The following is a 25,825-nucleotide window of genomic DNA, read 5'->3' on the forward strand; positions in this document are numbered from 1 at the left end:
AAACAGTGACAGACTTTATTTTTTGGGGCTCCAAAATCACTGCAGATGGTGACTGCAGCCATGAAATTAAGACTCTTGCTCCTTGGAAAAAAAGCTATGACCAACCTAGACAGCATATTAAAAAGCAGAGATATTACATTGCTGACAAAGGTCTGTATAGTCAAAGCTATGGTATTTCCAGTAGTCAAGTATGGATGTGAGAGTTGGACTATAAAGAAAGCTGAGCACCAAAGAATTGGTGCTTTTGAACTGTAGTGTTGGAAAAGACTCTTGAGAGTCCCTTGGACTGCAAGGAGATCAAACCAGTTAATCCTAAAGGAAATCAGTCCTGAATATTCATTGGAAGGACTGATGCTGAAGCTGAAGCTCCAGTATTTTGGCCACCTGATATGAAGAACTGACTCATTGGAAAAGACCCTGATGCTGGAAAAGATTGAAGGCAGGAGGAGAAGGGGACAACAGAGGATGAGATGGTTGGATGGCATCACCAATTCAATGGACACGAGTTTGAGTAAGCTCTGGTAGTTGGTGATGGACAGGGAGGCCTGGTGTGCTGCAGGCCATGGTGTCGCAAATAGTTGGACACAACTGAGCGACTAAATTGAGGATTTATACAAATATCTGAAATGTTCAGGATATAATAGAAAATCACTCATACCAACAACAGAAAACTCTCAACTTGAATGAGAAAAAGGCAATCGAGAGACCAACATAGAATGACAGTGATGTTGGAAATATCCAATAAGCAGTTTAAAGCAGCCATCATAAAAATACCTCAACAGGCAATTATAAACATGTTTGAAACAAATTAAAAATAGACTCAGCAAAGAAACAGAAGAAATATAGAAAAACTAAATGGAGATTTTAAAATCGAGAAGTACAAATAGTGAAATAAAAAACTCAACAGATGGACTCAATAGCCAAATGGACAGGGCAGAGGAAGAATCAGTAAACTGGAATATATAGAATAGAAATAACCTAATTTGAACAAAAGGGAAAAAAATAGTCAAAAATGAGCAGAACCTCAGTGACCAGATGGGACTATGATAAAAGATCTAATATTCATGTCACCAAAGTTCCATAGGAAGAGGAGAAATAAGGTAGGACTGAAAAAGTATTTGAAGAAATAATGACTGAAGATTTCCCAAATTTGGCAAACAATAAAACCTTAGAAACAATGTAAATAGTGACAGAGTTCATTTTCCTGGGCTCCAAAGTCACTGTGGATGGTGACTGCAGCCTTGAAATGAACAGACGATTGTTCCTTGGAAGAAAAACTATGAAAAATCTAGACAGTAGATTAAAAAGCAGAGACATTACTTTACCAACAAAGGTACATATAGTCAAAGCTATGGTTTTTCCAGTAGTCATGTATTGATGTGAGAGTTGGACCATAAAGAAGACTGAGTGCTAAAGAATTGGTGCCTTCAAACTGTGGTACTAGAGGACTCTTGAGAATCCCCTGGACAGCAAGGAGATCAAAACAAGTTAATCCTAAAGGAAATTAACCCTGAATATTCATTGGAAGGATTGATGCTGAAGCTCCAATACTTTGGGTACCTGGTGGGAAGAACTGACTCATTGGAAAAGACCTTGATGCTGGGAAAGATTGAAGGCAGGAGCAGAAGGGGATGACAGAGGATGAGATGGTTGGATGGTATCAGCGACTCAATGGACATAAGTCTGAGCAAATTCTGGGAAATAATGAAGGACAGGGGAGCCTAGCGTGCTGCAGTCCATGGGGTTGAAAAGATTTGGATATGACTGAGCAACTGGACAACCACAACAAAAACCTTACAGATTAAAGAAGCTGACTGAATTCCAAACTGCGTAAACTCAAAGATCTATACCAAGATCTGTCATAATCAAATCCCTGAAAACTACAGAAAAAGAAAAATCTGGACAGTAGGAAAACAAAAACAAACACTTTCATATAAGGGAGAGATAGTTCAAATGACAGTGGTTTTCCCATCAAAAACCTTGGAGGCCAGAAGGAGGTGGTACAGCATTTTTTGGGTGCTGAAAGAAAATAACTGTCAACCTTGAATTTTACATCCAGTGAAAATATCCTTCAGGAATGAAGAGGATATGAAAATATTCTCAGAAGAAAGAAAACTAAGAGAATTTGTTGTTACTAGACCCACCCTAAATGACTAGGTAAAGGAAGTTTTTGACAGGGAAAGGAAACGGTGATTGAAGATAGCTTGAACACCAGGAAGGAAGAAAGAACAATGGAAAGGATAAAAATATAGGTAAATATCAAATTTTTATCTCCTCTTGAATTTTTAAAATTATGTTTGATGATTAAAGGAAAAATTATAACATTCTCTGATGTAGTTCTGAATAAACAGAGGAAATACCTATTAGATTATATAATAACACAATAAGGTTACAAGTGGGGAAGAGGAAAGGGACTTAAAAGTAAGGTTTCTACACTTCACTCTAACTGGTACAATGTCAACACCAGTAGACTGTAACAAGTTACATTATGTATAATATATACCTAGCTGCTGCTGCTGTTGCTAAGTTGCTTCAGTCGTGTCTGACTCTGTGCGACCCCATAGACAGCAGCCCACCAGACTCCCTCGTCCCTGGGATTCTCCAGGCAAGAACACTGGAGTGGGTTGCCATTTCCTTCTCCAATGCATGAAAGTGAAAAGTGAAAGTGAAGCTGCTCAGTCGTGCCGACTCTTAGCGACCCCTTGGCCTGCAGCCTACCAGGTTCCTCCGTCCATGGGATTTTCCAGGCAAGAGTACTGGAGTGGGGTGCCATTGCCTTCTCCAATATATACCTAGAGCAACCACTTAAAAGCCTATACAAAGATAAACAATCAAAAACCAAAGAGGGACTTCCCTGGTGGTGCAGTGGATAAGAATCTGTCTGCCACTGCAGGGGACATGGATTCAATCCCTGCTCTGGGACGATCCCACATGCCGTGGAGCAACCAAGCCCATGTGGCACAACTACTGATCCTGTGCTCTAGAGCCCGTTTGAGCTGCAACTACTAAGGCTGTGTGCTACAACTACTGAAGCCTCTGCACCTAGAGCCTATGTTCTGCAACAAAAGAAGCCACCACAATAAGCCCGTACATCACAACGAAGAGTAGCCCCCATTCACTGCAACTAGAGAGAGCCCATACATCACAGCAAAGAACTGACACAGCCAAAAATAAACAAATAAATATCACTACAGAGAAATCAAAATGGAATTTGAACAAAGGTATAAGTCACCAACAGTAATGGTAAAGAAAACAGAAAACAAAGAACAGAGGGACCAAAGAGAAAACTAAAAATAAAATGGCAGATTTAATTCTTTTTTTTTTTTTTAGATTTAATTTTTACTATCAAAATTACATTGATGTAAATGATCTAAATACACCAATTCTAAGATAAAGATTGGCAGAGTGGCTCAATCCATCTATATGCTGTCTCTAAGAAACTCAGTTTAAATATAAGTAGGTTGAGAGTAAAAGGATAAAATAATATATGCCATGAAAAATTAGTCAAAGGAAAGCAGGAGTGGCTACATTGATATTAGGTAAAGTAGATTTCAGAGGAAAAAAAATTACCATGGACAGAGAAGGACATTACAGAACAGTTAAAGAGTCAATTTGCTGAGAAGATACAGCAATCCTAAATGTGCATGCACCAGATAACAGAGCTTTGGAGTACCTGAAGCAAAACTTGATACAGCTATAAGGAGAAATAGATGGATTAGAGTTTGAGAATTCAACATCCCTCTCTTAGCAATCGGAGAAGGCAATGGCACCCCACTCCAGTACTCTTGCCTGGAAAATCCCATGGACGGAGGAGCCTGGTGGGCTGCAGTCCATGGGGTCGCAAAGAGTTGGACATGACTGAGTGACTTCACTTTCACTTTCATGCATTGGAGAAGGAAATGGCAACCCACTCCAGTGTTCTTGCCTGGAGAATCCCAGGGACAAGGGAGCCTGGTGGGCTGCTGTCTATGGGGTCGCACAGAGTCAGACATGACTGAAGTGACTTAGCAGCAGCAGCAGCAGCTCTTAGCAATTGATAATAGAACAACAAGACAGAAAATGAGCAAAGATATAGAAGAACTCAACATTGCTACTAACCAACAGGATGTAAGTGACATTGATAGGATAACCCACCAAACAATGGCAGAATACAAATTCTTTTCAGGGATTCACAGAACACATGCCAAGATAGACTATATACTGGGTCATAAAACAAACTTCAACAAATTGAAAATATCTGAAATTATACAGAACATGTTTTCTGACCACAATGGTACTAAAGTAGAAATTGAAAAAAAAAAAAAAAAACCTCCTGAAAAAAATCTTTAGGCCCACATGGTTTCATTGGAGATTTCTACTAAAAAAGGACATTAACACCAATTCTATACTATCTCTTGCAGAAAATACAAGAAAAGGTAACATTTCCAAACTCACTTTTATAGGACTAGTACTGATCTGAAACTGAGAGCAAATGATGGCATTACAAAATATAAAACTACAGACTAATATCCCTCATGGATATTGATGTAAAGTCTTCAATAAAATATCAGCAAATATAATTCTTAGTTTTTAATTCTTAGAATTAACAATTTTTACATATATTAGCTAATTCAAAAAACTACATATGGCAGTCCAAGATGGTGGAACAGAAGGACATATGCTCATCTTCTCCTGCAAGAACTCCAAAATTACAACTTGCTGATGAGCAGCCATCAACGGGAAAATGCTAGATCCCACCAAAAAAAGATACCCCTCGTCCAAGGGCAAAGGAGAAGCCCCCGCAAGACAGTAGGAGGGGTGAAATCGCATTTAGAATCAAACCCCATACCCACCAAAGACACTCAAAGGGCTCAATCAAACGTTGTGCGCACCAGGACCCAAAGTTCCCACAGAGGCTGGGCCAGAACTGTGCTTGAGTGTCTCCTGCAGAGGTGTGGGTCACCAGTGGACTGCTGCAGGGGCAGGGGCTCTGGGTGGAGAAACAGACTCTTGGAGGGCACAAACAAAAGCTTGTGTGCACCAGGACCCAGGAAAAAGGAGCAATAACCCCACAAGAGACGGAGCCAGACTTGCACAAGAGTGTCCAGAAGTCTCCCACAGAGGTGTGGGTCGGCAGTGGCCTGCTGCAGGGTCGGGGGCACTGAGTGCAGCAGTGCATGAATGGGACCTTTTGAAGGAGGTCCACATTATCTTCATTACTTCCACCATAGTTTGGCCTCAGGTCAAACAACAGGGAGGGAACACAACCCAGCCCATCAACAGAAAATGGGATTAAACTCAGCAGTGGCCACAGGACTGGAAAAGGTCAGTTTTCATTCCAATCCCAAAGAAAGGCAATGCCAAAGAATGCTCAAACTACTGCACAATTGCACTCATCTCACAGGCTAGTAAAGTAATGCTCAAAATTCTCCAAGCCAGACTTCAGCAATACGTGAACCGTGACTCCCTGATGTTCAAGCTGGTTTTAGAAAAGGCAGAGGAACCAGAGATCAAATTGCCAACATCTGCTGGATCATGGAAAAAGCAAGAGAGTTCCAGAAAATCATCTATTTCTACTTTATTGACTATGCCAAAGCCTTTGACTGTGTGGATCACAATAAACTGTGGAAAATTCTGAAAGAGATGGGAATACCAGACCACTTCACCTGCCTCTTGAGAAATCTGTATGCAGGTCAGGAAGCAACAGTTAGAACTGGACATGGAACAACAGACTGGTTCCAAATAGGAAAATGAGTACATCAAGGCTGTATATTGTCACCCTGCCTATTTAACTTGTATGCAGAGTACATCATGAGAAATGCTGGACTGGAAGAAACACAAGCTGGAATCAAGATTGCCAGAAGAAATATGAACAACCTCAGATATGCAGATGACACCACCCTTATGGCAGAAAGTGAAGAGGAGCTAAAGAGCCTCTTGATGAAAGTGAAAGAGGAAAGTGAAAAGTTGGCTTAAAGCTCAACATTCAGAAAATGAAGATCATGGCATCCGGTCCCATCACTTCATGGGAAATAGATGGGGAAACAGTAGAAGCAGTGTCAGACTTTATTTTTCTGGGCTCCAAAATCACTGCAGATGGTGACTGCAGCCATGAAATTAAAAGATGCTTACTCCTTGGAAGAAAAGTTATGACCAACCTAGATAGTATATTCAAAAGCAGAGACATTACTTTGCTGACTAAGGTCCATCTAGTCAAGGCTATGGTTTTTCCTGTGGTCATATATGGATGTGAGAGTTGGACTGTGAAGAAGGCTGAGCACCGAAGAATTGATGCTTTTGAACTGTGGTGTTGGAGAAGACTCTTGAGAGTTCCTTGGACTGCAAGGAGATCCAACCAGTCCATTCTGAAGGAGATTAGCCCTGGGATTTCTTTGGAAGGAATGATGCTAAAGCTGAAGCTCCAGTACTTTGGCCACCTCATGCGAAGAGTTGACTCATTGGAAAAGACTCTGATGCTGGGAGGGATTGGGGCCAGGAGGAGAAGGGGACGACCGAGGATGAGATGGCTGGATGGCATCACGGACTCGATGGACGTGAGTCTGAGTGAACTCCGGGAGATGGTGATGGACAGGGAGGCCTGGCGTGCTGCAGTTCATGGGGTCACAAAGAGTCGGACACGACTGAGCGACTGAACTCTAAGCATGGTCCCACCCTTCAGAACAAGACCCAGTTTCCCCTTCAGTCAGCCTCTGCCATCAGAAAGCTTCCATAAGCCTCTTATCCTTCTCCGTGGGAGGGAAGACAAAATGAAAACCACAAACACAGAAAACTAACCAATCTGATCACATGGACCACAGCCTTGTCTAACACAATGAAACTATGAGCCATGCCATGTAGGGCCACCCAAGACGGACAGGTCATGGTGGACAAGTCTGACAGAATGTGGTGCACTGGAGAAGGGAATGCAAACCACTTCAGTATTCTTGCTTTGAGAACCGCATGAAGAGTATGAAAAGGCAAAAATATATGACACTGAAATATGAACTCCCCAGGTCGGTAGCTGCCGATTTACACTACTGGAGATAAGTGGAGAAATAACTCCATGAAGAATGAAGAGATAGAGCGAAAGTGGAAACAACACCCAGTTGTGGATTGGACTGGCGATGGAAGTAAAGTCCGATGCTGTAAAGAGCAATATTGCATAGGAATCTGGAATGTTACGTCCATAAATCAAGGCAAATTGGCAGTGGTCAAACAGTTGGCAAATTGGCAGATGGCAAGAGTGAACATCGACATTTTAGGAATCAGCAAATTAAATGGACTGGAATGGGTGAATTTAACTCAGATGACCATTATATCTACTACTGTGGGCAAGAATCCCTTAGGGAAATAGAGTAGCCCTCATAGTCAACAAAAGAGTCTGAAATGCAGTACTTGGGTGCAATCTCAAAAATGACCGAACGATCTCTTCGTTTCCAAGGCAAACAATTCAATATCACAGTAATCCAAGCCTATGCCCCAACCAGTAATGCTGAAGAATCTTAAATTGAATGGTTCTATGAAGACCTACAAGACCTGCTAGAATTAACACCAAAGAAAGATATCCTTTTCATCATAGGGGACTGGAATGCAAAAGTAGGATGTCAAGAGATACCTGGAATAACAGGCAAATTTGGCCTTGAAGTACAAATTGAAGCAGGTCAAAGGATAACAGAGTTTTGCCAAGAGAACACCCTGGTCATAGCAAACACCCTCTTCCAACAACACAAGAGAAGATTCTATGCATGGACATCACCAGATGGTCAATTCCAAAGTCTGATTATATTCTTTGCAGCCAAAGATGGAGAAGCCCTCTACAGTCAACAAAAACAAGACTTAGAGCTGACTGTGGCTCAGATCATGAACTCCTTATTACAAAATTCAGACTTAAATTGAAGAAAGTAGGGAAAACCACTAGACCATTCAGGTATGACATAAATCAAATCCTTTATTTTTATACAGTAGTAGTGACAAATAGATTCCAGGGATTAGATTTGATAGACAGAGTACCTGAAGAACTATGGACTGAAGTTCGTGACATTGTTCGGGAGGCAGTGATCAAGACCATCCTCAAGAAAATGAAAGGCAAAAAGCCAAAATGGTTGTCTGAGGAGGCCTTACAAATAGCTGAGAAAAGAAAAGATGCAAAAGGGAAAGAAGAAAACGAAAGATATACCCATCTGAATGCAGAGTTCCAAAGAATAGCAAGAAGAAGCCTTCTTCAGAGATCAATGCAAAGAAATAGAGGAAAACAACAGAATGGGAAAGACTAGATATCTCTTCAAGAAAATTAGAGATACCAAAGAACATTTCATGCAAAGATGGGCTCGATAGAGGACAGAAATGGTATGGACCTAACAGAAGCAGAAGATATTAAGAAGAGGTGGCAAGAATACACAGAAGAACTGTACAAAAAAGATCTTCACGACCCGGATAATCACAATGGTGTGATCACTCATCTAGAGCCAGACATCCTGTAATGTGAAGTCAAGTGGGCCTTAGAAAGCATCACTATGAACAAAGCTAGTGGAGGTGATGGAATCCCAGTGGAGCTATTTCAGATCCTGAAAGATGATGCTTTCAAAGTGCTACACTCAATATGCCAGCACATTTGGAAAACTCAGCAGTGGCCACAGGACTGGAAAAGGTCAGTTTTCATTCCAATCCCAAAGAAAGGCAATGCCAAAGAATGTTTAAACTACTGCACAATTGCACTCATCTCACATGCTGGTAAAGTAATGCTCAAAATTCTCCAAGCCAGTCTTCAACAGTATGTGAACCATGAACTTCCAGATGTTCAAGCTGGATTTAGAAAAGGCAGAGGAACCAGAGATCAAAGTTCCAGCATCTGTTGTATCACTGAAAAAGCACAATAGTTCCATAAAAAGATATACTTCTGCTTTATCGACTACGCCAAAGCCTTTGACTGTGTGGATCACAACAAACTGTGGAAAATTCTTCAAGAGGTGGGATTCATGTCGATGTATGGCAAAACCAATACAATATTGTAAAGTAATTAACCTCCAATTAAAATAAATAAATTTATATTTAAAAAAATAAAAGACAGAGCTAAAGAAAAAAACAAAACACCTAAGATCATGGCATCCAGTCTCAATACTTCATGGCAAATAGATGGGGAAACAATGGAAAGAGTGAGAGACTATTTTTGGGGGCTCCAAAATCACTGCAGGTGGTGACTGCAGCCATGAAATTTAAAGATGCTTGCTCCTTGGAAGAAAAGTTATGACCAACCTAGACAGCATATTAAAAAGCAGAGACATTCATTACTTTGTCAACAAAGGTTCGTCCAGTCAAAGCTATGGTTTTTCCAGTGCTCATGTATGGATGTGAGAGTTGAACTGTGAAGAAAGCTGAGGGCCGAAGAATTGATGCTTTTGAACTGTAGTGTTGGAGAAGACTCTTGAGAGTCCCTTCGATGGCAAGGAGATCCAACCAGTTCATCCTAAAGGAAATCAGTCTTGAATATTCATTGGAAGGACTGATGCTGAAGCTGTAACTCCAATACTTTGGCCATCTGATGTGAAGAACTGACTCATTGGAAAAGACCCTGATGCTTGGAAAGATTGAAGGCAGGAGGAGAAGGGGATGACAGAGGATGAAATGGTTGGATGGCATCACTGACTCTATGGACATGAATTTGAGTAAGCTCCAGGAGTTGGTGATGGACAGGGAAGCTTGGCATGCTGCAGTCTGTGGGGTCACAAAGAGTCAGACATGACTGAGAGACTGAACTGAACTGAAATATACATATATTATATATATTTTATATAATATACATATGTATTGTATATACATTATATAATATACCTATGCCATATATATATTCATATATCCTTACTAATATATATAAGATATAGGGGCTTCCCTGATGGTGGTGGTTTAGTCACTAAGTTGTGTTGACTTTTGCGATCCCATGGACCTGCCAGGCTCCTCTGTCCATGGGATTTTCCAGGCGAAAATACTGGGGTGGGTATTTTCTCCTCCTTCTCAGAGGATCTTCCCAACCCAGGAATCAAACCCAGCTCTCCTGCATTGCAGGCAGATTCTTTACTGACTGAGCTATGAGGGAAGCCCTTCCCTGGTGGTGGCTCCGTGGTAAAGAATCTGCCTGTAAAATGTAGGAGACGTGGGTTTGATCCCTGTGTCAGGAGGATCCCTTGGGGAAATAAATGGCAGCCCACTCCAGTATTCTTGTCTGGGAAATCCCATAGACAGGGAAACCTGGTGAGCTACGGTCCTTGGGTTTGCAAAAGAGTCAGACACGACTTAACTACTAAACAAAAGAAAACAAGAAGTAATAAATATATAAAAAATATATATTTATTTCTAGGAATTAAAAACTAAGAATTCTATTTGTTAGTATTTTATTGAAGGCTTTACATTTCGTGAAGGATATTAGTCTGTAGTTTTCTTTTTTGTGATACCATCATTTGTTTTCAGTATCAGGGCAATACTAGTCCTATATGGACTTCCCTAATGGCTCAGATGGTAAAGAATCTGCCTGCAGTGTGGGAGACCCAGGTTTGATCCCCAGGTCGGTAAGATCTCCTGGAGAAGGGAATGGCTATTCACTCCAGTAGTCTTGCCTGAGGAATTCTATGGACAGAGGAGACTGGCAGGCTACAGTCCATGGTGTCACAGAGTTGGACATGACTGAGTGACTAACACAATTAATCACAACATATAATATGGGCTTCCCAGGTGGCACTATTGATAATGAATCCACCTGTCAATGCAGGAGATGTAAAAGACGTGGGTTCAATACCTGGGTAGGGAAGATCCCCTGGAGGAGGGCATGGTAACCCACTCCATTATTCTTGCCTGGAGAATCCCATGGACAGAGGAGCCTGGAGGGCTCCTATGGACTATGACCCCACAGTCCATAGGGTCGCAGAGTTGGACATGACTGAAGTGACTTAGCACATACACAATATATAACATATCTAATCTAATCTAAATATAATCAGATTTCATCTAATCTAATATATAATATACTATATACATTACACCATGAACAAGTGGGATTTATCCCAGGTATATAAAGCTAGTTCAACATTTGATAATCAATCAATGTAACCTACCATGTTAAAAGGCTAAAAAGAAAAATTACATATATGCCAGTATTAGTGTCAACTGATACAGCAAAAACATTAAATAAAATTCAACATCCATTCATGACATAAATTCTCATGAAACCAGAAATATAGAGGGGTACTCTCTCAACTTTTAAGGGAAATCTATAAAACCTAGAGCTGACATCATACTTATTGGTAAAAGAGTGAATGCTTTCCCTCTAAATTCTGGAACAAGGTAAGGATATCTGTTCTCACCACTCTTATCCAACATAATACTCGAAGTCTTAACCAGTGTAATAAGGCAAGAAAAGGAAACAAAAGGCATATAGATCAGACAGACAGAAAGAAAACTGTCTCTATCTGCAGATGGTGATCTATGTAGAAAATCCTAAGGAGTCTACAAGAAAACACCTAGAAATTATAAATGAGTTCAGAAGTGTCACAGGATATAAGCACAATATACAGAAAATATATTTCTATATACCAACAAACACATGGAAACCAGAATGAAAAACATAATAACTCAATAAAAGAAAAACTTTTATAAAACCTGTTAATGATATGTATGCTGAAAATTACAAAATGCTGATGAAGGAAATAAGAGAAGATCTTGATAAATTGAGAAATATACCATGTTCATGGATTGAAATTCTCTCCAAATTGATATACAGATTTAACACAACTCCTAACAAAATCTCAAGGTGTGTTTTTTTTTTTTTTTAAGATATAGGCAAAGTTATTGTAAAGCTTATATGGAAAGGCAAAGAAACTAGTATAGCTAAAACAACTTTGAAAAGGAAGAAAGAGGAATCACTCTACCTGATTTTAAGATTTATTACATAGCTACAGTAATCAAGACAGGAATAGACACATAGATCAATGGCACAGAAGAGAAAACCCCAAAAGAAAGACAGACAGTTGCCTTGGAGAATGAGACTTTTTGAAAGGGTGGTGGTCCTAGGGAGCTATCTGGATTTCCTGCCCTTCTATTAGATTGAAGAGGTTTTACATCATGATATGCTTTTCAAGACAAAAGGAAGCACCCTAGAATTACTAGAGGTACCTAAGAAAGGAATCAGTACTTCAGACATGTAAAATAGTCCATCTCCAGTCCCTTATTTGCAGCTACAGTGACCAGATTTTATAAACTAAAAATTGGGACATAAGGTATGATAAAAGATTATTGTCTTTTTCTTAAAAAGCTCCAACATGTATTTCTTTTTTCTGACTATAAAAGTAAGACATGTTCATATAGGAATTTTGAAAAATAACAGAAAAAGAATAAAGAACAAGTAAAAAATTACCCATAATTTCAATTCTACTATCAAAGATAACTACTGTTATAATTTTTGGTACGTTTCCCTCTAGTGTTTTGCTATGCATAGCTATACATTCACTCACACACACATTATGTATATTTACAAAGTTGAGACTATATGGTATTAAATCATTTCACACCCTGTTTTTTTCACTTAAGATTGTTACCATGAGCAAATTATTCTCTTGTCATCAAATTAGCTTTAAAAATTTCTTTTTAATTGGCCGCAACAAATTATTCCATGTAGTTATACTAACATTGTATCATATCTCAAATTCAATGTATTAAAAAAGAACACATCAAGTATATGTTTCTGTAAAACTATCCCCTACTCCTGATGGCTCCCCATCCCAGTTGGTATCAAGGCTGGAAACCTCAGAGTCATCTTTACTTCTTCCTTTCTCCTTGATCCCCTATAAATGATATATCTCCAAATGATATACCTCCAAATGCTATTGACACTCTCTTCCTAACAGCTCTCAGTCATTCAGGAGGAATAGGATAGGGAGTATCCTACCACCAGTGTTCTGGTCCAGGTCTTTGAAGGCTCACCCTTGAAATACCACCATGATCCATCCAAATATCACTGGATCATGTCATGCCTTAGTTTCAGAACCTAGAATGGCTCCAACTTTACTGTATTGATATGTACAATTTAGTATGAAATTCAAGGAAACCTGCCATCTCTCCCTGGCCCCCACCTATCCAAGTTTCCCCTGCTTATGAGCACTTCCCTCTTCTATCTATTCAAAACATCCCAACCTTATGAAAGAACTCTCCCTAAAGTTTTACTTCTCTTCTATCTTGCATCAGCCCTTATTAAGTCCTGACCTGTCTAAGGGGGTTAGTTTTGGCTCCTCATCTCAACTTCTCAGCTGTTTTTCAGAGGCAGGATTAATGTCTTAAACTTCTCTTATATGTCTCATGACACTAAGCACATGGGAAGTTCCAAAAAATATTCATTGATTGATTTATCTGGGCTTTAATGTGGAGACACAGTGATACTTCTTAAGATCAACCTGGTTCAGAACCTCACTTTGGGAGACATTGCAAGGTGGGAAGGGGTGATTGGAAAGAGCAGACGTGGGATGATGACTAGACTTGACCGAGCAATAGTGCCAAGGAGAGGAGAGGCACCAGGCCTAGCTTCAAATCCTGATGTCATCACTTACTTGTTATGAGACCGTGGGCATATTATATTACCTCTGCAGGCACCAGTTTCCTACCTTATAAGGTAATAGTGAGAAAAAAATGAGATCACATATGTAAAGAATAGAGCATGGTGATGCGTAGTAGGCTTTCAATGATAGGAGTTCCCACCCCTGGATTTAGGTAGGTATTTCAAGTCTTCAAAAGTAACCTGTCAAGGGTTTTTATGGTTTGTTAAAAGCTGCTGTTGAAATTACTGGAACTTTGGGGAATAGCCTTCATTTTCATTTTAGAATTTCTAAAATACTCAGTATGACATATTGACAGCTTTTTCTGTGTAACAATGACAACAACAACAATAACCAAGCTTTCCAATTCTTACACCATTTAGTGAAGCAAGAGAGGTTCCTAGAAGAGACCATAGTGAGCTGGAGAGGGATAAAGAAAAAGGACAGAGGATGGCAAGGGGAGATAAGGGATGGACAGCACGGAGATCCTCACCTGAAGTCATGCAAATTGGCTCATAGTAGGCTCCAAAATCCTGCTCCAAAGTCCTTCCAAGAAGCCCTGAAGCAAATGGTCAATCTGTCTTGGGTCTGGCCCTGCCTTTCAATTTATCCTCATGGCTTCTCAGGGAGCAAGAGAGGGTGTGGAAATAAGCTGAGTTTTCATGCTGTGGAGTCCCACCAGGCAGGAGCACTGCTTCAAGTTGGGGACTCCAGCAGGTCTTGGACATGCCCAGACCTGATGCCCCAATTGCTAGTCCCTAGAAGAATGTCAATCCCAGACATCAGGCTGCCAGAGGAGGTGCTGCTTACACTGAGCACAGTGGTTCCCCCGAGAATATTACCTGTAGATGTGCAACGGGTCTTGGCTTGGGGCTGTGGAACTGTAAATAGACTGGGACTGGTGATCACAGCACAATTCAGACAGTAGGAGTCAGGTGGACTTGCTTCTTCAACCTGTCCTTCTCTTTTACTTCTCTACTCAGCACAAAATAGAGCTGGAAGGTTCAGTTACAGTGTAGTAAGGGGGGGGGCATGGCTAAAAGGCCTACATCAGGGACAAGAATTTCAAATGCTGCTTATAGATGATTTCTTCCCATTTCCAGAGAGAAATCAGGTTTCAGGTGCTTTGGATCAACCACACAGAAGGAGTCAGGTATGTAGTACAAGGGGGAAGGGGTTTACCAGGGGTGACTGGAAAAAGTAGATGATGAGTAGGCTTGATAGGGCAACACTGCAAAGAGAGGAAAGACTCTGGAAATGACAGACCTGACTCCCAAGCCTCAATTCAGACAGCCCTGGGTTCAAATGTTTGCTCCACTGCCTATTAACACAGTGTGTGGCACAGGGGAGGTGCTTAGTAATTACTTGCTGAATGAATAAAGGTGACCTTGGCCAAGTAACTTATACTCTCTGAGCCTCAGTTTCCTCATCTATAAGATAAATAGTAGCTATTATTCTTATTATTTCTCCTGTGGTGTCTCTCCCAACACCCACATGAGTTTGCTGGTCCATCTCCCCAACCCTGCACCATAGAGGCTGCCATACTAAGTCTCCTTCATTAAGGGTCAGAAAGGGCAGATGTCCATAAGATCTGCTCTTCCCTCTTATTGCCTCCTATTTTTTTCTCTCCTCCTCCTTACTTCCTGGTCCCATTTGTTTCCTTTTCTATCTCTGGCAAATGTAGGGTAGAGTCTGGGAACTCAGAGCAAGTGTAGAAACCTCCAGTTACAACTCCAACACATTCTCACATATGCACAACTCAATCTTTCCTGCCCTTCCCCCACCAGGTCCGGCCTGGACTGCAACATGAAGCTTTTGGCCCCCTAGGGACTTTTACTTGATTCAAATGTCATCAGGACCAGGGATTAGAAAACCTCTACCCCTGTTTCCCCATGCAGAGCTAGGCAGGCTCAAGGAGCTAGCTGCCTCTGGGGATTGATCACATCAGCAGTGTTTCAACTCTGGAAGGTTCTCTGTGAGCTAACTCCTCTGGAGTACGTCAACCAGAGAGGAAAGGCAAACAAGTTTGAGCACATGAAGATGGTTCAAGGGTGGTTTTACAGTAGTGGTCATGATCTAGGTTGAATGATCCACGTTCTAACCTATACTTCCTTGTGAACAATCACACAAATCTTCAAGATTCATTGACATGAGAAGAACGATTTGTGGGAACAACACAATAGTTTTTCTCTGTATAAACCTAACAGCTTGAATAGACTCTCCATGGTTTTATTTTTGTCTTTTTTTCCTCTCTCAGAAAGTCTAATAGGGAGTAAAGACAGGATAAAGTGAGGTCCAAATTTGCCAGTCATCCGGTAGCATATGGAATTTATCACTATAAGATAAACCTCCTCAGGTTTGCTCTCCAATATAGGTTAAAAAAATCCCATTTTTTTGTGCTTCTAAGGGATGTGGTGAGAAAGAGAGAAAACCCAAGCTCAAAGGCTAAATAAATTCAACCAGATATGCTGGTGAAACTCCTTCCCATAGAGTGGAATGTAGTCCATCCACTCCCTCATTGCCATCCACTTCCCCAAATAATCTTTGGCTCTGCCCCACCACCTTTGTTTTGAATGGGGGGAGGTGTGGAGGGGGAGAGGGAGAGACACTGGAAGAAGTGGCCAGCCTCACTGAGGTTTTATATCGAAGAACAGATGATAGTCTTTTACGCAGGTTCAGGAAAATCTTTCAGAATGCAGAAAATTCAGCAGCCTTTCCACACTGACCATTGTCATGGCAACGCACTATCTGATGGCAGCATGTCACCAGGCTGGAGGGGCATGGTCTCAGTATAGCAGGTTAGCCTGGCCATTTTTAACATTTGGGCTTCTTTCTAGCCTCTTCTTGTAGGTTTAACTGCATTTCTTTTCGGTTCTGGATTTATGTGCTCTGCTCATTTGCATGGCTAGAACACAAGACTTTGTCAATATGAAAGGGATGGCTAAATGGAAAAATCTGAAGATTCCTAGTAATCTATAGCCATTGTATTTCCTGTCTGCCCTCCCTGGCTCCTCCCCACCCACTCTTAGCCACTTCGTTTCTTTTCTTCTCCTCATCAGTTCTTTCCTATACACAGTATTACCTCCCCCACAACCCCCCCCCCAACTATGACTCATCAACCAACCCCTGCATTCTCATCTTCTTTTTATTGTTTTTGTATTTTCACATAATTAATGTACAGTATCCTAGAATCTTAGGATTGGAAGGAACCTTAACGATAGCCTAGTACAATCACCCTCCTCCAAATGTAGGACTCCATCTACAATATGACAGCCAGTCTTGTCTCTTGTCTCTGTAGGTCTCCAGTAATAGAGACCTCATTCCTTTCTGGGCAGTCTGTTTCACTTTGGATAGCTGTAATCATTATAAAATTCTTTATCTCAAATGAAAATCTGCTTAATCTGCCTTGTAATAATATCTACCCATGGGTCCCAGCTCTGTGCCCTGTGACCACATAGACTCTGTCTATACCCTCTGCTCTGTGACAGCCTTTCAGAGATATGGGACAACATCCCCCTGAGTCTTCTTTTCTCCAAAATCCCAGATCTTCCTCCAACCAGACCTCTTGGAGCCTGGGCTCCAATCCTCTCCCCATCCTGACCTCCTGAAACATATGTTCCTATTTGTCTCAAGATCTTTTAAAGTAAGGTCAATACTGCATTACCATCTCTGGACGCTACCTTGCCATGGTGACTCACACTGACTAAAATCCCTAACTCTTGCAGACAAAATCCTGTGAAGCCATGTTTTCCTATCTTGCTTGTGTCCAGTTGCTTTTGAAGACCCAATTCCTGGTCTATACATTAATTTCATGGTATTGCAATCAGAATATTGCTTTAACCTGTTAGGATATTTAAAAAAATCTTGACTTCCATGTAACTTGCATATCCTCTAAAATTTTCTGTTATTATTATTTTTTAACCAATCCTCAAACCAATCTTTCATCTCATTTTTTAAATGAGTATTTTTTTAAAAACATGTATACTTCTTTTGGGTTTCTTATCTTTCCTAATTCTCTTCCCTTTGAATTACCTTCCTTATGTCTTCTCTTGCTTTTCATTTCCATTTCCTCAATAGCACAAGGTCAGCACTCTCTGGAGATATGGGTACGTGTGCAGGAAAGCATGAGGGCATAAAGATATCTGCACAGGTGGAGGTGTGAGCAAGTGGCTGCAGAGCCTTGTTTAGTTTCTGTTTCTATTGTTTGTCTCTGCTCTACCAGGATTTAGAGTCTGGATGAGGGGAAAATGTCAAGGTGAAAGGAAAGGGGGTATGAGAATTTGGTCCAGGATCTGAGAGGGACAGGAGGAAACAAAGGTTGGGAGCATGTGTTAATCAAGTCTGCAGTGTTGTAAGAAAGGCTAGAGAAAGGCCAGGAAAAGAAGGATTTTAAAGGCCTTAAAGGTTCAAGGAGGGAGGAGGATTTGGTTAGGAAGTGAAGACTTTTGGTAGCCACTGAGACCAGAGGAAGGTGCCTTGAAACAACAGGATCAGGGAAAGGCTGAGGCTATGTGATACCTGAGAGCTGATAAGCACTGCTATGAGCACATGAGTTTATGACTCATGAGCTTAGAAATCTTTCTCTCGTCAAAGGAGCCTCAGATGTGGAGTCAGTGGCTATGGACTAGGCTGTTGTCACAGAATGGGGCTGTACTAGATGACATGGCCTTAATATCACTTTCGGCAGAGATTCCCCAGGACAACGTGTTCCTCACACTAACGCTGACACAGAACGGGCTTCTCTTTTGTGCTGGATTCTATTCCAGTGAGGGAATCAAAGTTAGGAGAACTGGTGCTATCTTGGTTGTTAGTTGAATAAACAGGAATTTCATTCTCCATTATGGGCAATGTGATACCTTTGGCCTTCTAACTCTACAAATAATTAGGACCCCCAAAATATGCACACGTACACACAAATTCAATTAAATAGGAATGTGGGTACCAAAACAACTTAAAAAAATTATAGATGAAGTGAGTTTAGTTGTGAAACAGCAGTTGGGGTTGGGAGGGGGGTTTCTAATAACAGTGTCTCCAAACAGCTAGCAGACAGTGTGATCAAGTTGGGCAATAACCTGATGACTGCCATTTTCCCTCTGTCCAGAGGCCAGAATAATTGGAGGCCAACCTTAGGGAAAGGAAGAATAGGGAAGCAGCCACATCTCCAGTGCTCTAAGTGAGACTGGGGAACCCACTCCCAGGGCTTCAAAATCTTTGACTACTCACTATGGGCTTACAGTCACTCAAAGCTCTATTGGACCAATGAACCACATTGGAACAGAATGCCTGCGAGCCCTCCTGCCCCCATGTCCATCCCCAAATCTGAATTGACTTGACCTTCTCTTATCTTTGAGAGGGTTTTACTGTTGCCCTTTTCAAAGAGAGTTCCAGGGCACACTTTAGAACTGGCTTTCCACTGGAGGTGCTTAAAGCTGAAACTTTTGTCTCCCTGAAGGTGACATTAGTTGGCCAAATGACAATCCCAACCAGAGTGACCAGTTCAGAATTCCAACTACAAGCTCTTAGGCCAAGAAGAGGTTTCCCTTTCGAGTCAGTGTAAAGTCTAGCCACCAAATGACAAATGGTATTTGGGGAAGCCCCCACTGATGGGTCACCACAAGCTGGGTGGAATGAGGAGAGCTGGATTTGAAGGGTGGTACTCACCTTTGATGTAGTTGAGGATTTGCTGGACTCGGTGGGGCTCATTGCGGTCTGGCCGGCAGCTTGGCGTGATTTCCAGCACGTAATCAGGACCATATGCTGTGAAAAACTGTAAGGAAAGGGAAAGGCCAGAAAACAAACTAAACCACAGAAAACCTCCAAACCAAACCACAGACAATCAGAACAACAACAACCCACTGCTACCGACAAGGCAAGGAAGGCCCAGATGGGCAGGGCAGGAGGGTGCAGCAGGAAACTGGTCCCCTTGTTCAAACCTCCTGTGACAGTCCACTGCAAAATTCTTTCTTTGGCTTGGTGTTCAAGATCCTCTCTGCTCACATCTCAACTTTTCTCTCCAGCCTCAGCTCACTCACTCCCTCTCCCCTAGCCACACTGGCCGGCTCTGGGTTCTCCCAAATGAGACCATGCTTGGTCCCTCACCCTCTTGAGGATCTTTGCCATTGTTTTTTTCCTGGGGCCTGCAAAGTCCCTCCCCCATCCCCTGCTGCCTGTGAAAAACCTCTCCAACCTTTCAGGCACAGCTCAAATGTCACCTCCTTCACAAAGCTGTCCCTCATTCTACACAAGCCCCAGAGCATTCTGTTGATACATCCCTTATGGCCCTTGTTCAACAAATAGACAGTGCTTGCCTGCATATCACATACAGGTCACTGTGCTGGCTGCTGTAGGGGCTGTGAAGATGGACAAGGCCTCCTCTGGGGTCCTCTAGGTGCTCTTCAGTGTGTAGAGAGTTTTCAACAGTGACCTGATCTCCCTATACTGGATTATCAGCTCCTTAAAGGCAGGCAACACCTGTCTTAGTCACCTCCTTGGTCCTCACAGACCAAGGCCTGTTAGTTTTGGTTGCCTTGAATTCCCTGCAACAGGAATGTCAAATGAGCCTAGTTTTTCTATTTTTTCGGTAGTAGAGTTTGTTTTTAAATTCAGAGAATCAAAATAAAGGTTTTTGGTTTCTATTTCTAGCTCACTAGATGATTCCTTGTGACCTTTGGTAAGTCACAATATCTGATTCAGCTTCTCTATTAGGGGCTGCTTGGGGAAAAACACCCTATGACAAAGGGAATCATTCAATTGGGAGAAGTTTTTGAATGGGAAATATGCAAAGCTACTATTTCTGTTTAGTTTTTAACAGAAATAGTATTTGTACACACTTTCTGGAGAGAGAGCATATGGTCCTTAACATTATGTGCTTTCAATAGTGATATTGTTAGGCAGTAAGTAAGCCAGGGAAATTCAAATTCCCTGGAAAAAATGGTACAGAGGGCATGAAAACAAGGGATCTTAGCATGGGTCATGAATTTGATGTCATTCAAAGAGCCTTTTAAAAATAATCCAAGGTGATTGCCATTGCCATCAAATTATCCTTGTTAAGAGTCTGGATATATATCTGGCACCATGGGAGAGGCTGTGGAATAATCTCTAGGGATTCTAACAGCATCTTTGTGGAATCTATGGGAGTAATTTGATGGGAAGATGACTTTTGCACATCTATGACAGAAGACTCCTCATATCTAATTAAAAGAAAAGTGACCAAGACTGTGCCAATGATTATAATGCTTTTTCTTTTATTTATTTATTTATTATCTCTTAAAAAGGAGAGGAGTCTAGTTCCTTCCTGCTGAAGTTATTACTTGCTGATGTCTGAAGTCCCAAGTTCTGGAGATAGAAGATGCCTTGTGTAGAGATCGTCTTTACAGAAACTAACTCCCCCATTCTGATCAAAGAAACCTGAGAGGTTTGTATTTTTAGCCAAAGAGGGCCCCTGAGTCCAAACCTGAGAACCTCATGGGCTTGGCTCTTGAAGAGAAGGCTTCAAACAGGTGTAGCCCTCTCTCCTTAAGTGGCCTCTCCTACTCCAGAGGCTGTCAAGTAGTACACTCATTTCATGGGCAAGGACAGATGGGTTTAGAGAGAGCAATAGAAGAAAGGCAGCTCCACTGAAGAAGTCACTCTGAGACACCCAAACTCCTGGCATCAAATGCTATCAAAATCAGAGGCAAGGGGCCTCGCTGAGGTCTAGGAGGAGGGAATGTTCTGCATCCATCTACAAAGATAACACTGCTGATCCTCTGTCAGCAAGGCGTGTCGTGAGCTATCTGTTTTGCGCTGAGTGTCTGGAACAACATGTCCTCCTTGTGAAGACCTGCTGCATGCTCAGGCCGCTCTCCAGCTTTAGCCCCCTCTTGGGCTGAGAGCACATGGTGGCAAGACGGTCAGCTGGGGCCAGAGCTGACTGGCACGTGCTGGAGCTCAGCTTGACTGGGGTCGAGGCTCCTGTCCTGGCTGGCTGAGCATCCGGCTTGAACTAACCCATAAATAACCCATTCTTTGCTGAAGAAGTCTGGCTGCAGGTAAGCCTGGGTTCCTAAACATCTCCCCACCTTTGCCAATCAAATATTATTCCTAGGTACTACTTATTACACTATTCTTAGGCTCGGGAACACAGATGATATAAGAAAGTCCCTGCTTTGTGATCCGGTTCCACATGGCAGCCTTGAGCAGCTTTGCTTGGAGCTGAGGGAAGAGACAGGCACGAGGAAGGCAGAGGCTGTATCAAAGGCAAAGGTGGTGCCCTCTTTCCCTCTCTGGCTCTCTCACGGTATTTCTGTTTCTGTGTTTTATTATGTTTTTAGTTTTGTGCTCGTTAACTCTTTTCTATGGGACCATGAACTCTGCAAAGGCTGAAACTTATGTCACATTCTCTTCGTAGAGCCTGTAGAGGTGAACTCAAGGTTCTCCTTCAATCTTTACTTTAAAATTATGCTGAATTACGCTAATTCACAAAAGGTTTAGCTGAATTCAGTTAATTCTGTGGAATAATGCAAAGAGCCAATTGATGGCATGAACAGTTTTCTCAGCTCTCGAGGCAGCATGATGAGGTGGCAAGAGCCCTGACCATAGTCAGGCAGAGCTGGAGTTTCCATACTTGGATTGAGCTGTGTGCCTCAGGCAAGCTGCTTCTCTCATTGCTACCAGAAGAATGATAAATGCTGACCCAACTGGGTTGTTAGGAATCACAGAGATAATATACATTAAAGGGCCGACCACAGAGGCCAGCCTAGCACATGGTAGGATGTCAGTACATGTGAATTCTCTTTTCTTGGGGCAAGAAGCCATTGCCTAACTCGTGCCTCACCAGGACCCCGGGGGATGTTGGGCCAAGCACTGGGACCTTCCCCACCCCCAGATGCAGAAAGAAGAGCCTGTTCCTCCTGCCAGACAAAAGTCCAGAAGCACCAGTGGTTTCCCACTTACTTAAACCATGAGATCCGCCAAGGGCTAGTAGAGAAACTGACTTCTTTCACAGTTTCCTGCCTTCTGCTCCCGCCACTTGTTACTGGCGAGGTGGAAAGGAAATCTGATCACACAAAGCGAAGATGTTGGGATGGAGGGATTTGGCCTGCACTAGAAATAGTTCAAGGCCCCACCCTGAAACTGCCCTCCAGTGTTGAAGAGAAAAGGAAATGGGCAAGTGGCAATGCCATTCCCAGACAGGTGGAGTAGGGCATGAAAGAGGCCAGCCGGCCAGCAAGTGCAAATGCAGGCTTTGATCTCAGCAAAGAAGGAGGGAGGTGCTAACCTTCTCCCACTCCTTCCCCCTTTCCCTCAGTGCTCCTTTTGCTTTCTGGGTTTCATTTCTGCATGTTTGAGGGGAACATGGTAGTGGGAAGGAGACAAATGGAAAGGATGAGGTGGGGCTGAAGAATGGGAGTGGAAGGGAATGGTACTTGAGGGAAGTCAATTTCATCTTGACCCAAGAGTCAATGAATAAAAAAAAAAGGAAATAGTTTAGTCTTGTTCAGTTTAGCCCAGCTCAAAGTGCCTTTCTCGCTCACTCCCCTCCAGCTCTTGCTTATACAATGCAAATAACATACACTTAGATACCTGGTCAAGAAGATATTCAGAAGAAGCCTTAAGGTTGTTGTTATTCCTTCATAATCCTATGTGGTCACAGGAAACCAAACCACAAACCTGGAACAGTCAGTCCTCTTATCCTTCCTTCAACATTTATTACATATCTACTATGTGCCTCACTAGGTTAGTCACTGGGATGCAAAGATAGTAAGATATGTTTAGTAGGAAGGGATATTATAGAAAAGTGTGATGAGAGGTATAACTAAAGATATAAGTAATAACAGTTAATATTTTTGTCTTTTAAAAAATTGAAGTATATAGTTGATTTATAATATATATATATATTTCAGATTCTTTTCCCCTATAGATTATTACAAGATATTGAGTATAGTTTCCTGTCCTATACAGTAGATCATTGTTGGTTATCTTTTTTATATACAGTAGTGTGTATATGTTAATCCCATCAGTAACAGTTAATATTGGTTAAAGGCTTCTTATGTGTCAGGCACTTAAAGTGTCTCCACACTTTTTATGGACTGACAATTCTCAAACCTATGAGGATCTTAAGCACAGGATTGTCAGATAATTTGAAGAGGTCACACAGCTACCATGTGCAGTGTGAGATTTGAATCCAGGTCATTCTGGAGATCAGCACTAAGTGAAAGTGAAGTCGCTCAGTCATGCCCGACTCTTAGTGACCCCATGGACTGCAGCCTACCAGGCTCCTCTGTCCATGGGATTTTCCAGGCAATAGTACTGGAGTGGGGTGCCATTTCCTTCCTCAGTCATGTCTGACTCTTTGAAACCCCATGGACTGAAACTCACCAGGCTCCTTTGTTCATGGAATTCTCCAGGCAACAATACTGAAGTGGATAGCCATGACCTTCTCCAGGGGATCTTCTGACCCAGGGATTGAAGCTGGTTCCTTGCATTGCAGGCAGATTCTTTACCATTTGAGCTACCAGGGAAGCCCTTCTAAACTACTCCAGAGGAAGTGACTGTGTCAGGGGATCTGTAAAAGGGGCCTGGTGGGTGGGAGGGAGGCAATTCCAAGAGAGCCTGGGCAAGGGCAGGGAGTGTGGAATGGAATAGCACATTATAGGCACTGAAATTAATATGATGGGGCTCGAGAATAGGGTATAAGGACAATGAGGACACGAGATTGGGGAGGCAGGATGAGTTTTATGGTAGATACTGCCTGCTCCCCACCCTAAGGCATTTGGTCTGATCCCAGACTAGAAGGTCAACAAGGGCAGAACACTATTTTGCTTTCCACTGTCATACCAGTTCCCCAAACAGTGCTTATGCCTAGGAGGTGGCAAGTAACTATTTGTGGCGTAAGTGAATGGAAACTGGAGGGAGCTTGGAAATGAGAGGATGAACAGATAAGCTGTGCACTTTAGAGGACTCAATGGCTACAGTGTAGAGAATGGAATGGAATTTGAGGGGAGGAATGCAAGTAGGGAGACCAGTGAGAAGTTTGGTGCTAGAGCCAAGATAAGTGGTAACAGGGCCTGAGCCAGAACAGTTGTGGGAAAACAGAGATTGAAAAACTCTTTATGTTATCTTTTATAACATAAATAGGACTAAACAAAGAGTTGGACATGTGAAGTAAGGAGAAAGAGAAAGTCAAGGATTTCCTACTGTGTAGGAAGTATAGTAATGGATTGAGGAATACAGGCAGAGGACAAGGGTTCATGGTGGGGTGTAGGTGTGAGGGGGGCTCACTGGGGAGCACGATGAGGTGCTCCCTCAGAATGATGATGATTTAGTGTCTGGAATTTAGGCAACAGGTTAGGCCTAAGATATAGGATATGTGTATAGATTTGGAAGTTATCAATGACATAAAGGAACTGAATGGGAACTGCCAAGGAATTGTCTTAGCTGAAAGGGGAGGCTTATTACAGAGTAAGAGAAGAGAGGCAAGGAAAGAATCATGGGGAACAGCTAACACTTCAGAAGTGGACAGGGAGAGGAAACAGTTCTGGTGACAATTTGAGATGTTGCAGGGAGGTGAATAAAAGGAGGGTGGTCTTTTGATTTGTCTACGGGAAGGAGATCTTCACTGTAGCAAAGTCAGTGCAGGGTGTGGATAAGGCCTGACTGGAGGGGGCTGAAGAGTTGGTGGGAAGAACTGGAGATAACAATGATGGGTAAGAATACACACATTCTCATTTCTTAGGAGTTTGGTACAGGGGTGGGACTGGAGGAGGGAGGTATTTTAAGAGGGGAGGGTTTTAAGTATATTTGTAGGCTGAGGGGAAGCGCCCATACGATGGGAGTCAGAGACACCCTGACAGGGATTTTGAGTTATTTACATCCATCTTTCCAGCTCCTTAGTCAGAGTGCCACAAGGGAAGAGTACTGTTGTATTCATACTTATATTACCTACAGCTCTTAGCATAGGGCCTGGAAAATAACTGGAACTCAGTTCCTGTTTGTTGAAGGAATGAAATAAAATGTGCTTAGGATTCTGAAGACATTCAAGTCCAGCAGGGAGAATCAGAGTCCTGAAGGATGGGTGACTGCAAATAGGCAGGGGTGGGGCAGGGTGGAGGGTAGGTAGTAGAAGCAGGACAAGTCTGGGGAGTTGGCTAAAGTCGTAGAAGGAGAGAGAGCGTGGGGAGCCTTCAGCCTGAGGCTGAGAGACAGGACTTGGTGTGACAGGTGCATCAGGACTGGAGCTGTGCCTTAGGACACCCAGGAGTAGTATGTGAAGTGGTGGGTGGCCAGTGTGGAGG

The 25,825-nt window shown here is 42.3% G+C and overlaps 1 protein-coding gene across 5 annotated transcripts in view; it reads right to left on the bottom strand.

Moving 5' to 3' along the window:
- HDAC8 (histone deacetylase 8) overlaps positions 1-25,825 on the bottom strand; it is a 257,682-nt gene that overhangs the window by 13,087 nt on the left and 218,770 nt on the right. For 2 of the 5 annotated variants that reach the window (XM_042242429.1, XM_004022188.5), the window contains one exon: positions 19,212-19,317. The exons of 1 other annotated variant lie outside the window; for it this stretch is intronic. In XM_042242429.1, the coding sequence (XP_042098363.1) occupies positions 19,212-19,317 (106 nt within the window). Of the gene's footprint in view, positions 1-16,692; positions 19,318-25,825 lie in introns of those variants that run through there. 2 more of the 5 variants (XM_060408200.1, XM_060408197.1) reach the window with 1 other exon arrangement.

The sequence above is a fragment of the Ovis aries genome, chromosome X, assembly GCF_016772045.2.
Source record: "Ovis aries strain OAR_USU_Benz2616 breed Rambouillet chromosome X, ARS-UI_Ramb_v3.0, whole genome shotgun sequence".
Classification (NCBI taxonomy): domain Eukaryota; kingdom Metazoa; phylum Chordata; class Mammalia; order Artiodactyla; family Bovidae; genus Ovis; species Ovis aries.